This window comes from Bos javanicus, chromosome X (genome assembly GCF_032452875.1).
Source record: "Bos javanicus breed banteng chromosome X, ARS-OSU_banteng_1.0, whole genome shotgun sequence".
In the NCBI taxonomy this organism is placed as follows: domain Eukaryota; kingdom Metazoa; phylum Chordata; class Mammalia; order Artiodactyla; family Bovidae; genus Bos; species Bos javanicus.
The window spans coordinates 113,345,494-113,361,200 of NC_083897.1; the positions used below are offsets into that span (position 1 = coordinate 113,345,494).

Consider the following 15,707-nt stretch of genomic DNA (forward strand, 5'->3'; position numbering starts at 1 on the left):
GATGAAAATCTCATTTCTTTAAAAAAATGGAATAGTTTCTCAGTTGTGTGTAGAAGTTAACATATGCATTAGAGATTTAAGTATGCAACATTGAATGCCACGGATGATTATAAACACAAGCATGTCACATTTAAAAATTGTCTCCTTCCCTTAATTCATCAGAGTACCTTGGGTACTATTAAAAAGCAAACCTTCTTGATAGAAAGTATTTATATATTGCATTGAAAGAAAGATAGGAAATAGAAGTGAAACATCCAATGGTTACATATGCTACTCTGTTGGACAAACACTGTTTAAATAATTTTATTTCAAAATAAATAAAAATAATTTTATTAGAGTCTAAAGACCAAACTGCATATTAAAATATTTGAAGTCATTTTTATAATCCATATTTAATATTTACTTAATTGTATTTATTTTAAAATAACATGCATATGTGACTTATTTTTAGAAATTATCTGCAATATTTGACAGCAGTCGAGCACGTTTTTTCCTAAAGCTCTAATATTTGTTCTAGATTTGGTCATTTAGTTTCTGTAAAAGAAAAGAAAGAAAAGTTGCTCAGTCGTGTCTGACTCTTTGCAACCCCACGGACTGTAGCCTACCAGGCTCCTACATCCATGGGATTTTCCAGGCAAGAGTACTGGAGTGGGTTGCCGTTTCCTTCTCCAGGGGATCTTCCCAACTCAGGGATTGAACCCAGGTCTCCCGCATTGCAGACAGACGCTTTACCATCTGAGCCACCAGGGAAGCTAGTTTATGTAAAACGGAACTTATTATATATAAATCAGTGTACACTTAAAACAATGCATTTTCACTTAGGAGTGTGTGTTAAATTTTAAAATTTTACAGTCTCACATTCACAGAGCCACATCTATATTCCTCTGTGAAATAACATTATATATAACAAGTTTTGTTTTCTTCTCCAAAGTTGTTTTCTGTTTTAATTTCTAGAAATGCATTAAAAATCAAAGCCCAAAGAATGCTTTCATAACAATTCACTTGTCTGAAATGATGTAGTAAATTGCTCCCCCATCTTTCTTCATACAACTCTAATCATATGTGTCCTTTTGAAATAGGAGGAAACTTCTTTTAAAAGTTAAAGTATAGCATATTAAAAAAGAAACTCTGAGTGCAGTATCTTAGGATAGCATTCCCTGAAAATTTTAAATTGGATTTTTTTGTGTGTGTTTTAATAACATGTTTTATTATCTCTGTTAAAGATGTACAGCTTTTTTTAAACCAAAATGAAGACTGTACTTGTTGTTTTTAATCAGAGTGAAGACAATGAGGGTACTGTAAAAGAATTGTTGCAAAGAGGAGACAACTTACAACAAAGAATCACAGATGAGAGAAAGCGAGAGGAAATAAAGATAAAACAGCAGCTGTTACAGACAAAACATAATGCTCTCAAGGTATTAGAGCTAAAATTATAATATACCTTGCCTGTGTTTTTTTTCATGTACAGGATAAAATCTATTGTTCATAAATAAAATTTGCTTAAGAATCTTAGTCACCAGAAATACAAATTTTTTTTTTCTGTTCAGTGTCTGTGCTTTAACAATTTTGAGTGCTGTCTTTGATTTTGAAAGATGTGTTGCTTAAAAATTTCAAGGTATTTACTTAGACACATTTTTCTGAGTAGTAATCAAAAGATATTAAATGCATCATTCATTGTGTTCATATATTTAATTTTGTAATACAATCTATTTTGTAGGTTATTTTGACATGTGTCTTGAAAAACCTGTTTAACTGTCAGCATAACCAATCTGTATATTTCTGAGGCTTTCTGCTCTTGATATTTTCTTGATTTAATTCAGAGTAGGTTCACTTTTTGGGATAACCTAATATTTGTTTAATAGTTCATTTTTTTCCAGTTAACTTCATTTTGCCTTAAAGAGAGTTATTCTTCGCAACTAACTAAACATTTAGAAGTCTAATTTCATTTGTATAGGAGTCCTCTAAAATAATCTTAATGTCCATGAGAAAGAACCGGTGCTCTCATTTTAACCAACATTAGTATAGAGCTTCAAGTACCCATGTGTCTCATCTGGAATTTCACAGCGAAGACAGAATAGAATATTGGTGTTTATATAATAATATCTAGAAAGTTCTTGAGAAGAGACGGGAGGACATGTGAAAGATTCTGTGAAATAACCTTTTATTTTTTAATGTGCTTTTCAATATTCACTATTTGCATGCATGGCTGATTTTCTAATACTGTTAATTGCTGAGCTTTTCATTGTAAATCACTCTTTTAGAGCTGTGTAACCATGTAGGTGGATCCACCTTGTAGGTGAATAGACTCTGCTTTCTATATGCAAATAAGAGTATAAAACCTTTTCCCATATAGTCAGACAACCAAATAAACACTGCTGAGAATGTAATTACACAATATTGTGCCTGCAAGGAATCCACAAGGAAAGTCTAATTGGCCAGCAGGTGTTCTGAAGGTAACTGCTGATAAATATAGGAAATAGAAAAGGCCTCTTCCCTGAGGGAGTACAAGAGCAGGCCATAATGTGCTCAGAAAATCAGAAAGCTGTGTAATCCACACGCTTCCAACTGTGACCAAGCTTTTAGAAACATCTACACTGGTCATATGATGATATGTGTCCTACTGAACAGCAGTGTTTAATGGTTATCTGGCATACCTGTAAAGAAATCTCTATAATATCTCTTAATATCTTTACACATTACACACCACCTTGTGCTTAGGAAATAAAAGGAATTTCAGATTTGGCGACCACAAGCCCCTTCTCTTGGCGAAGATGTGAGTTGTGTCACCAGTAAGGCATGGCTCAACTCTCTTTCACGTGGCTGTATCTTGGTACCTTTGAAAAAAGCAGCATTCCATCTGGCTCATCCCAGGCATTTATTACCTCCATAGGAGGTTTAGAAATTCAACTGAAAATGTAAACTGTAGAAAATTTTACATCCCCAATTTTAAACAAAATGCAGAATGAAATCAAAATCAGTTTTCTCAGATATATGTTAAAAGCAATTAATGAAAATCAACACTTGCCACACCAATATACTAAATTCAGTAGTTGTTAATCTGCCAAGTGTTCAAGTCTAGTCCTTATGAAATATTTCAAAGAAGGTGAAACTTTCCAATGCAGTGAATATTTCAGCAGTTCTTTGATATTCACTCTTTTCTTTTGCTCCAGTTATATCTATACATGAAACCCTAATTGCTACTACTCTGAAGAAATGGAAACTGTATCCTGAGCTCTTATGTTCCCTTATAAAACATGTAAAATATATTCCCTTGTAAAATAGCATTACAACAAATTCTGTTGATCAAGGAAGACATTGGATGATCTTGTAAGGAGTAAGATGATTAATTTTCCCCTTTTGTGATTCATTAAAGTAGTCACCCTTATTTATCTCATCAGGTTGATTGAAAACCATGCACATTTCCTTTTCTAAATTTTATCATTTTGCATTTGGATTTGATGCCAATGAGAAAGTTTGCCATACAAGTCTTAAAAGAAAAATAATTTTTATGATATTTAAATTGTCATTTTCATGCATACTCACAGGCATACACTTTTCACACTTGAACATATATAGCTTGAAGCAATTTCTGTGATAACTAAAAACACTTTATGTTTCTAATCACAAAATATTCATGTCCTATGAAACGTTTTTGCAGACATTTCTAAAATTATGAATGTAAATAGCTTGGCTATATAAACTTAAAATTTTGAACCTGGTGCTGAAGATAGAAATTTTAGAATTTTTACCTATTTTAAAATTCAAATGCAAACTCAGCAAGTTTGTGCAAGTATGTAGTTACCTCAATTGAGTTCACATATTGAACAGTTTAACAAACTCTACACAGTAATTTATTTGATTCATTAAGAGTTAATTAAATATGAAAAGATTTCTAAACAAGTTTGAGCATACTAAGAAAAAATACTGAAAGTGCATTGTTCAGTTTTCTTAGCTTCATGTCATGGGTCCTGTCACATGAATACGTAATTTAATAATCTACTTGTATGGGTAACATTTAAATGTGAATTTAACTGAACCTGAACAAGAAGGTGAGGGAACCAAATTATTTTTAAATGACTACAGCCAGAAGTATAATATGCTTATATATTGATATTTTAATAATATCTGCACCATGAACAGGATTTGAGGTCTCAAAGAAGAAAAAAGGCTCTAGAAATTTCTCACCAGTGGTATCAGTACAAGAGGCAGGCTGATGATCTCCTGAAATGCTTGGATGACATTGAAAAAAAATTAGCCAGCCTACCTGAACCCAGAGATGAAAGGAAAATAAAGGTAATGTTGTTTTAGAATGTCAATCTCAGATTTGTTGCTACATTTTAATTTATTGAACTTAACCTGTACAGATCATGTTTTAAATGTTGATGTTGTTGTTTCTTCTATTAGTGTTCTCCCCAGTTTGAGGTGTTTCTCTGTATTTTGTTTTGTTTTAGTAAATGTATTGTATTGTTTTTCAATTGACATAATGTTGAATGAATAAAATGTTTTATTCTTAGACATTGTGAAATGAACTAGAAATGTTATATGTTTTCTGGTAAAATTGTAATTGACTCTGTGTATCTTTGTTCCAGATGAACAAATGACTTATCGGTATATGGACGACTTCTATCTCATGTTAGCACATTCATTTCATCAGAGCATCTTCTCACATCAGTGTCAAATCTCTATAGATTTATCTGTTGCATATTGTCTGAAGATGTTTTTTTCTGTTTTTTTTTACACTTTTTATTTTGCTTCATTCTCTGTTGAGTTCCTCAAAACTTTAAAAAGGAAATAAATTACTTATTCACTTACCCACTAAATTATATTCTATCTGGATGGTCCCTATTAATAATGAGTAATCACTTCGTTAATTTGGGTCAACCCCAAAAACACTAGAGGAATTGACAAAGAAATCTGTTAGATCAATTTCAATATTTTCTCAATTAGAGTGTCTAAAACTGAGCATTCAAATAAAAGCTGAAATAATATTTGGGTCCTTGAAGATGACAGTGTTGGCTTCCATACTTGTAACTTATGAATAGTGAAAATAAAATGAAGACAGCCTGTGAAATTTCTGGGACAGGTATGTGCTGGGATAGGTTGATTCATGTGGTTAGCTAACTGCCCTGGGCCCTGTATTGGTTTTGCTCAATAGGAAATTGATCGTGAGTTGCAGAAGAAGAAAGAGGAGCTGAATGCAGTGCATAGGCAAGCTGAGGGCTTGTCTGAGGATGGGGCAGCAATGGCAGTGGAGTCAACTCAGATCCAGCTCAGCAAGCGCTGGCGGGAAATTGAGAGCAAATTTGCTCAGTTTCGAAGACTCAACTTTGCACAAATTGTGAGTTGTTACTGGCAAACCTATATGTGTTTGCAACTACTACTCTAACAACAGAGGCCTACTAACCAAAAGGAAAAAAAAATCTGGGTGCAATTTCAAAGTTCTAATCTGCATTCTGAAAGTGGGCAGTTTCCCCTACCTTTGGGCTTCCCTAACCCCAGTGGTTAGTTTTTCAGATTAAAAACGTAATCTATTAATAGAGCATAGGAAAGAGTGCCCTTATCAAAAATGAGAAATACATCTTAATTTCTTTTGCCACATCATTTTTTCATAACATTAGCAGTGTGAATTTGTCAATTTACCATAACATTTACTTTATTTCAGCATCTAATCCAAAAATATGTATTGCTTTCCTGAGACCATCCCATGCTAATTTTACTTTCTTAATGTATACATGGTAAACAATAAATCTTTTGTGAAAGAACTTATATCAACTTGCACAAGGACTTCTTATCTCATGACTTAAACATTATAGTTTAGTCCTCACACCTGGCTTATCTATTTGATGGGTTAAAAAGTTTATAGAAGGATTGTATGCCTAGTGAGATCATTAATAATTGATAGCAGGTTGAGAATATAAAATATTGTTACTACTGAAATATCATAAGCCAAGAGGTGAAGAAACCACTGTTCTCTTTCAAACAACTGTATGGAAATTTTATGATTCTGTCTTTAAAAATGCAAGTCACAATCATAAGCTTGATCTTTTTAGAACTGTATTTGTAATAGAGTATAAACCATAGGGATTTTCTAGCAGATACATTTTTGTTGCTATTCTGAGAGATTGTAAAGTGAAGTGAAATAATCACCACTCTGTTATTATGCAAATACAGTGCTCCTCACAAAACCAGGGTGTGAAAGTCTGCAAAATGAGGCTTTATAATTATGTTAGGTTAACTTACATGAAACCGACAGATATTCAACCCTCTTTGACCTAGTTGATGACAGTTTTATTTGTTTCAACTCCTAGATGAGACTTAGTTGGGTATTTCTTCTTTGATATTGTTGATTCCATTTAATATGGGATGAATGATTGAATATGTCTTAGACAATTAGCATAACTGTTTTCTAAGCATATAATTTTGTTAATGTTGCTTATTAACTCGGTGAAAAATACTCCATATTATCATTACTTCTTTTAAATGCATTAGAAAAATCCTTGCATACACTGTTTTCTAAGAACTCCAAGTACTTTAATATTTAATAGCAGCTGAATATTCTGAGAAATTGAAAGTACTAATATAAGGTATGTTTAAACTGTAATATATTGCAGTTTAAGTCCAATTCTAGCTGATTGAATGTTTCAGCCTATTATCTTTTGTATTAGATATTATGAATATAATAGTCATAAATCACTCAAGCTTACACTAACAGAAAGCTTGTGCCAATGGATGCAAAATGAATTGAAAGATTAAGGCAACCATAAAGAAAATTTAAGTAAAATATTTTTGCCTCCATTTAATACATCATTTAAGTCCTTTGCTTTGAATTATCTTACTACTCACTATTTTCTCCAATTCCATTTCCCCTACGTCTTGACACAAGCTATATGCAGGGTTAATTTTTTTTTTTTACAACTTTGTCAAGGTAAGTTATTAACACTTTATAGTTAAATAGACACAGTATCAAAACCCTAAACCACTCACTTAAAATACCATTGTGTACCTGCATATAATAGGCTCTCAACAAATATTTGTAAAACATAATAAAGATTGCTGAGGTAAAGTAAGGATAAGTGAACCACTATAAAACTTTTGAAATAAATATTCATAAAATATATTTTCTTCAGAAACCATTTCTTCTTGATTTTTATATCTGAAGGATCCCAAAATACAGATGATGCATGGCTTGGGGAAAAAGTTGTATGTTAATTTTCCATGATAAAACAAGTAAGAACAATATACATGAAGAATAATCAATTTAATATTACAATTATATTTAGCCTTGGATTTTTATTAGATCTGAAATTTGATAGATTGATAGATCAAAGATGTATATAGTCCACTGATTGCTAATAAATGTTAAAAAACCTTATTTCACATATCGACTGGTTTAGAGTCATCTTTCCCAATTAATCTACAGTGAGAACATTTGAGACAGCCACAAGCAAACGTCTTAACTAAGAGTTATGTTTGGGATAATCTTACCATGGCCCTGATGTAGCACAGGTAGTCAGAGCTTCCAAATTTCTTTCCTCCCCTTGCATTTCCCTTTTCTATTTCTATAATTATTTCTTCTCAAATGTCCCTTTATGTTATTTCTGTATATGAATTCTAGATTTCTATGGATTTTCAGTTAGTCTTTCATATCTTAGAAGTAGCAATTCAAGATTTTAGGCAGTACTATGAAGTGCTTAATATTTGAGAACTGAATTTAAAATGAGAAATTAATTGTATTCATTTCAGAGATAAAGACTCAGAAATAAACTAAGCGGTGTAAAATTAGATACTTCAGGGACTAGGTCCAGATCAGAGTTACATATGACCATAGTAAAGCTCAGAAAAACCCTGGTACTTGGGTCTCAGGTAACCATGGGGCAGCCCCGGGCCAGGCAAGAGTGTAGACCAAAGCCAAGAAGAGAGTGTCTACAAATGATTGTCCTCAGGATAATCCTGGAGACCATAAAGAAGGGAAAACAGACTGAGAGAAAGTGAGTAAGATTTTCTTCAGGTACTGAGCATGTTGAAGCTCCTGCCCTAGTTAGGATTACACGGCATTTCTAATATGGTTCCGTTGACTTGCAGACCTGGCTGTTCACTGAAGACCAAACAATGACTGTAAACTGAACATGAGGAATGTTTTCTGTAAGATATTTTACAACAGTGGTCTAGTAAAATAGACCACTCCCTGGGGTGAATGGCCCTGTGAATCCCATTGATTCCATCTGCTGGCTGTATGATCACCAGTCTCTTCCAGCCTGGTTTCTTGCATTTCTACCATGGGGATGAGGATGTTTATAATAATAAAATATGGTAATATTTGTAAAAAAAAAAAAAAAACAGCTACATTATGGAGGTTAACTGAAGTTAAGTGAATCAATAGTTTTTTCTTCTTCTTCTTCCTGTATATAAGTTAACATTGGAATGAGACACATTATTTTAAAATGTATAGTATATTTGTGAATCATTAAGAGGATTGGGATGAGTAGGTCCCATAGGTTTAAAATATTATTAACAACAGGTAGATCTATTTTGTTCAATGTAAATTAAAAATTAGATTTCATAGTTCTTGGCAAGTAGTTTTGTCTAGAGTTACATAGTATTTGTGGGAAATTTCACGCAAAGCTGTTGATTCTGCCAATGAAGGCATAATTTTCCATAAACTTGGCAATAGAGCATTAGCTAAATTATTTTCTGTAGAAAGGTAAAGAAAGAGGAGGAAAAATATAAAGGCTTTTAAAATATAATAGAGAACTATGCCAGAGAAGGCGATGGCACCCCACTCCAGTACTCTTGCCTGGAAAATCCCATGGACGGAGGAGTCTGGTGGGCTGCAGTCCATGGGGTTGTGAAGAGTCGGACACGACTGAGCAACTTCACTTTCACTTTTCACTTTCATGCATTGGAAAAGGAAATGGCAAGCCACTCTAGTGTTCTTGCCTGGAGAATCCCAGGGACGGGGGAACCTGGTGGGCTGCCGTCTATGGGGTTGCACAGAGTCAGACACGACTGAAGCGAATTAGCAGCAGCAGCAGAAAACTATGCATAATTTTATCAAGGTTAATTGTAATATTTGACAGTTAACCTCAGAGATCCCAAGAAAATCCAACCACAAAATTTCACAATGAGGATATGCAACAACCCTTATGCGAAACTCCTGAGCAAAATAAGCTCACAGGTTAAAATTAAAATGGATATGAAAAAATGCTTTCTGTAAGTGATGTTAACATGCCCAAATTAAAAGGAGTATGCACACCTGAAGAAATTAGAGATAAGAAGACAGTAAAGGACATGAAAATGCTTTTTTAATGTTCAAAAAGATTTCAAAAATAAAGATGGAATGGAATTCTTATAATAACAACAAGCCATTTTGAAAAGTGAATAGGAAACTGATAACATAGAATCTAGAAATTAACATGTAATTATTGAAATAATAGCTCAACTTTTTAAATGGTGGGTTCGTTATAGAAGAAAAGGAATATGTTAATTGAAAGATGCTGAGGAAATTTGTGCTTTGCTGAAAATAGCAGAAGATGGAGAGGATAGAATAAAAAGCTCAAACATATGCCTGAAAAGAGTTCCAGATTGATAAAGTGGAGAGCCAGGGGAAGAGACATTATTTTATATAAATGACTGACATTTAACAAGATTGAATAAATCTCAATTTACATGAGACCTCAAATTGAATAAAGCTCAATTTGCATGAGTCCTCAAACTGAATGAAACTCAACCAGTTTGTAATAAATAAAAACAAGCTCACAACCAGCAAAGTCTGAGTGAAACTCAGAACATCAGTGATCAGGAAGGTCACCATAAAAGCTGCTAAGGACCAAAAGCAGAAAGCTCCATAGACTGGCCAACTTGTCCTCAATAATAGGTGTTAGAAGACACTAGGATAATGTTCAAGGTGAATGTTCAAAAGAATCCTGTAAACAGTGATTCAAGAATGAAGACAAACTATTTTCAGATATACAAACACTATATTTTCAAATAAATGAACACTGTTTATAACCTATAGATTCTCACTGAAAAAATTACTAAACAATATACTAGTGTAAAACAGAACACAGAACCACAGAGAAGTAGCAAGCTATATAAAGGTATATAACATTAGTTTATATGTATAAAAAACAAACAAATCTTGTAATTAGCCACTAAAATTGTGGCAATTGCTGCAAAGGAAAACATAGAGTTCTATTAGAATATTAAAGTGATTTGATCTCACAATAATGAAAATACAATAAATACAAGGTTATTTCTAGATGGTAGCAGCAAATATAAGGTTTGTGCCTATTGTGTTCAATATGAATTATTGCCAGTTATCATGTTTATAAGGAAAAAAATGTAGTAAACCTTTGGAATAGGCAATATATGCATGACCTGTCTCAGGGAGAGGAGAAAAAAAATTTTTTAAATATAAAATACAAAAATACATCTTATTGAAAGAAGGAAAAGAAATGTCCTTTTCTAAATATGACAACCCCCATTTGCTCTGGATATCCTATGACTTCAAAGACTAAGTAAATAATACTGATATCTGACAATTTACCTCTGACAACTTTTTATTCAGCTTTTATTTTAGAACCCTAACAGGTATTTCACACATAAAATAGCCAAGTCAAGAATAATTAATTTTCACTCCTATATAAATGGCTCCTACAAAACTCTGCAGCTGTTAGTAAATTCCCTTTAACTTAGGTCCAAAATCTAAACATCATCCATGATTCCTCCTTATTTCTATATTATGCATGGAATTCACTTCAAATTCTGTTGGCTCTACCTGCAAAATACATCTTTAATTGGACCACTCCTCAGAAACTTTATTGCAGAAACCCTTGACAACACTGTATTCTCTCTCATCTCAATTACTTCAGCAGCCCGCTAGTCCTTATTTCCCATGTTTACCCACCTACATTATAGTCTCCTTGGTGAAATCAGAGAATTCCTAAAAGTATATGTGGGATTCTGTCAAGCCTCTGCTGCTTATTACAATTCTAATGAAATTTTATGAGTTTCTGCATAGCTTGGTCCCTGCCTACTATTCCTATTACTCCAACTTTATCTCCCTTTTGGCATTCTCCTAATACAGAGGCTTTAAAGTGTCCTGTATACTTAAACTGCTGCTGCTGCTGCTAAGTCGCTTCAGTGGTGTTTGACTCTGTGTGACCCCATAGACAGCCAACCAGGCTTCCCGTCCCTGGGATTCTCCAGGCAAGAACACTGGAGAACAAGAACACTGGAGTGGGTTGCCATTTCCTTCTCCAATGCATGAAAGTGAAAAGTGAAAGTGAAGTTGCTCAGTCGTGCCCAACTCTTAGTGACCCCACTTAAGCACATAGCATCATTTCTATCTCAGGACCTTTGTATATACTGTCTCTTTATGGAATATTTTTCAAGTAGACTTTCGTATAGATACTAAAACTTAGCCATCCTTTCATTTACAAGCTGAAATTAGAGGCTTCCCTGGTTGCTCAGATGGTAAAGTCTACCTGCAATGCAGGAGACCTGGGTTCGATCATCCCTAGATCCCTAAGGAATATTCCCTGGAGAAGGGAATAGCGACCCACGCCAATATTCTTGCCTGGAGAATTCCATGGACAGAGGAGCCTGGCAGGCTACAGAACAATTAGAACTTGGTAGAATTTAGACAGGCAATACTTAATAGGTATTTTTTTTCTATTTTAAAAATATTGTATACTCATGGTAATTATACATGCCAACTGTGAGTTTAAGATATCTGTTCAGAACAGCAAATTTTAGTACAGTTACTTCTGGAAGTGCATATACTGAGAAAAGACAAAGTTCTCGAAACTTAACACTGAGGAGGTAAAGACTGAATATGAGGTTGAGGATAATAATGTATTGCAAAGGATAGCTTTTACTACATCAGAGTAAATTGTAGTAAGGAATTTACTTAAAAGCATACATTGCCAAAATACACAACTTCTTGAAAAGCTGATAGAAATCTGTCAGTAGATTTATTTAAAAGTTTCAAGAAATGTGTTATACAAGTTAGCTCTAAAGTGAATACTTTGTAAAATGGGAATATTTACAGTATAAACTTTCATCCACTAATTTTTAAAAATTGTTTGAATTTGAACAGAACTTTATGTTTACAAAATATGTTCACATGTATCTTGTTCACTCCCCCCAATAACCCTCTCAAGTATTATTTTAATTGTCATTTTACAGAAAGGAGACATAATTTAAATAAAGTTAAGGAAATTGGCCAAGGGTGCATGAGCAAATTGGAAGACACCTAACTTGAACTCAGCGCTTCCCAAGATATGGTGGGAGTTATTCAAAATAAAGAAAACAAAAAATCTAGTGTCCAAATAAATTTGAGAAACACTGGATTAAGCAAAGTTTCCTTAGTCTAGAATCTTCCAGGGCTTTTGATATGTAAATGTGATTATGAATTTCTGTGAGAGGAATAGATTCTGCAGACTTTCACATCTGGATAGTTGTAATACAAAGAGGGAAATTTCATTTCAGTTTTAAGATTCTATTTGAGTGATTGTGAAGAACTAATGTTCTTCAGGGGGAAAAAAACATCACTTTATCATTATGGTTTTGTTGTTTTAGATTTTCTTAAAATGAAGCAGAGATGTACAAAAAAGTAATCACAGAACTGATTGCCATCACCGTATGTCTGAACCTAGATTTGATTCAGCACTACTATTTTCTTGTACATTTGCTGCTTATCACATTATGATAGCCATTTAATGGTGACAACAAACTTTTTGCATAATTGCTACATAGATTTTTTTTCTTTGCCTTTAAATCAAAACAAAGATCATCAGCTGCCAATGCAGTATCCTTGGGAATATTGGTAATATAAATAATTTTCATATTTAGAGACAGAGTGCTCTTTAGTAAACAGAGTTGTGAGTATAAAAGATGAATACTGGTTGCTAAGGGAAGTGGACCAGGAGGTAGCTGCTTATAAAATTTTCCTTCTCTGAGCTGCAATTTTTTAATTAACATCACATGAGTTAAGAAAAAATAGATCACTCAAGATTCTATGTTTCTCTAGACTGCTATGATCATAATAGTTATTGCCATTTCTATAATAATTTTTTCTGGTCTTTAGTTTATGTAAGACAATCAGCTTAATGGTTGTTTAGTAAATAGAGTATGTTAGTTTCAGTTCAGTCACTCAGTCGTGTCCGACTCTTTGCGACCCCATGAATCACAGCACGCCAGGCCTCCCTGTCCATCAACATCTCTCAGAGTCCACTCAAGCTCACATCCATTGAGTCGGTGATACCATACAGCCATCTCATCCTCCTCCTGCCCCCAATCCCTCCCAGCATCAGAGTCTTTTCCAATGAGTCAACTCTTCGCATGAGGTGGCCAAAGTACTGGAGTTTCAGCTTAGCATCATTCCTTCCAAAGAAATCCCAGGGCTGATCTCCTTTAGGATGGACTGGATGGATCTCCTTGCAGTCCAAGGGACTCTCAAGAGTCTTCTCCAACACCACAGTTCAAAGGCATCAATTCTTCGGTGCTCTGCCTTCTTCACAGTCCAACTCTCACATCCATACATGACCACAGGAAAAACCATAGCCTTGACTAGATGGACCTTTGTTGGCAAAGTAATGTCTCTGCTTTTGAATATGCTATCTAGGTTGGTCGTAACTTTTCTTCCAAGGAATAAGCGTCTTTTAATTTCATGGCTGCAGTCACCATCTGCAGTGATTTTGGAGCCCCTCAAAATAAAGTCTGACACTGTTTCCACTGTTTCCCCATCTACTTCCCATGAAGTGATGGGACCAGATGCCATGATCTTCGTTTTCTGAATGTTGAGTTTAAGCCAACTTTTTCACTCTCCACTTTCATTTTCATCAAGAGGCTTTTTAGTTCCTCTTCACTTTCTGCCATAAGGGTGGTGTCATCTGCATATCTCAGGTTATTGATATTTCTCCCGGCAATCATGATTCCAGCTTGTGTTTCTTCCAGTCCAGCATTTCTCATGATGTACTCTGCATATAAGTTAAATAAGCAGGGTGACAATATACAGCCTTGACGTACTCCTTTTCCTATTTGGAACCAGTCTGTTGTTCCATGCCCAGTTCTAACTGTTGCTTCCTGACCTGCATATAGGTTTCTCTAGAGAGTATGTTAAGCTAGATTCAGTTTCCAGTAAGATGGCAGACTGATTGATTCCCTCACTTCAAACATATGAAAATTCTGGATAAAATTTAATCTGAAAGCAACTTAAACACATAGCTGAGCTCAAAATATGTGATGGAACCTCCATTCTCCCTAGTTGTCATAATTGTGCACATCATCTCGTGTTACTGAGCCTGGATTGAGGGCCTCATGGTTTCGAAAAAGGTTTAAAGGCTTTTAGTAGACAACATATAACCTTATACAGTATCTACTAGAGATGTAATGAAAACCCTGCCTAAATGCTGAATCTTCAAGGGCTTCCCTTGACAAGTAAAGGGTAAATAGACAAATACGACTCTCAAGGCCAGTTCATCTGGTGAGGACTCTTGAGTGGAGGAAGAAAATCTGGGAAAGTGAATACTGAGTGTGGGGATCTGAATTTATACACTAACCACAGGCCTCTAAACTCCTCAACTGAGAAGTTAACATGAAATTTTCTCCAGGCTGTTGAAATCCTTAGAGTCTTCTCACATAGTCATACAATAAATCACTCTTTGGGAGAACCCCACAGAGACATGGATACTGAAGATGGCTTCACAACGGACTTCAGAACTCACATGAAGATATAATATATTTTGACGTTGAGTCATCTCACACAATCAAGAGAATGAATATTTTGTGAACTTAATAGAAAACTATTGCATGCTCTTAAGTAAATATGTTGAAAATAAAATAGAGATCAAGGAACAAAATAAACACTTATGAAAACACCTTCAGAGTTTTATGCTAATAACACATTGAATAAAACTTCTAGAAACAAAAAGTTAGTCATTGAAATAAAAAATAACAATATGTATTTTGAACACCTGATTAAACAAACATGAAGATAAAATTAGTCATTATGGTAAAATGATACCACATGAAGATTGAAAATATGAAAATGATTGAGGGAATAGAATAAGCTTTATGTCTAATTACAAAAGGCAATGACACAGAGAATATGTAGGAGACAACAGTTTAGGAAAAATGGCTAAAATTTCCAGATCTTAAGACATGAGACCACAAATTGAATAACTACATTGGTGCCCCAACCAGAGTGTACTAAAATAAATCTATGGAAGCATAGAGAATATAAAATACATTTAAAAAGAGACAGGGTACATACATACATGAACAGGAATGGCTTATTTAATTGAAGATTCTGATGATCAGTAAAAAAAAAAAAAAAAGAATCTTCAAATTACTATTGTATTACTGTTGCAAAATAAACACTGGGCTACTGTTTATAAAGTGGATTCCACTCATGTTAGAAGAACTGATACTGTGTAATACCTCTTATGCTTGGAAAAAGAAGATGTAAGATTTTATTCTGTGCCTCTCATTACCTATACAACTTGGACTGAATATTGGAGCCTCAGGATGAAGTTAATAACTGCTTTCTTATAGAATTAAGAGAGAGAATCAACCACCAAAAATGTTGAAGCTCTAAAATATTTGTATTAATGTCACTAGTTTTATGGACAATATATACAAGTGTTGGTGTCCAGATTTCACACAGCTAGGTGTCCTGACAAACCAAAAGCCAAAATGTAAGT

General features: G+C 34.1%; 1 protein-coding gene across 10 annotated transcripts in view; it reads left to right on the plus strand.

Moving 5' to 3' along the window:
- DMD (dystrophin) overlaps positions 1-15,707 on the plus strand; it is a 2,228,404-nt gene that overhangs the window by 916,576 nt on the left and 1,296,121 nt on the right. For 9 of the 10 annotated variants that reach the window (XM_061410475.1, XM_061410469.1, XM_061410467.1 and 6 more), the window contains 3 exons: positions 1,278-1,415; positions 4,141-4,293; positions 5,156-5,338. In XM_061410475.1, coding sequence (XP_061266459.1) covers positions 1,278-1,415; positions 4,141-4,293; positions 5,156-5,338 — 474 coding nt within the window. The remainder of the gene's footprint in view (positions 1-1,277; positions 1,416-4,140; positions 4,294-5,155; positions 5,339-15,707) is intronic. The other variant, XM_061410473.1, reaches the window with a different exon arrangement.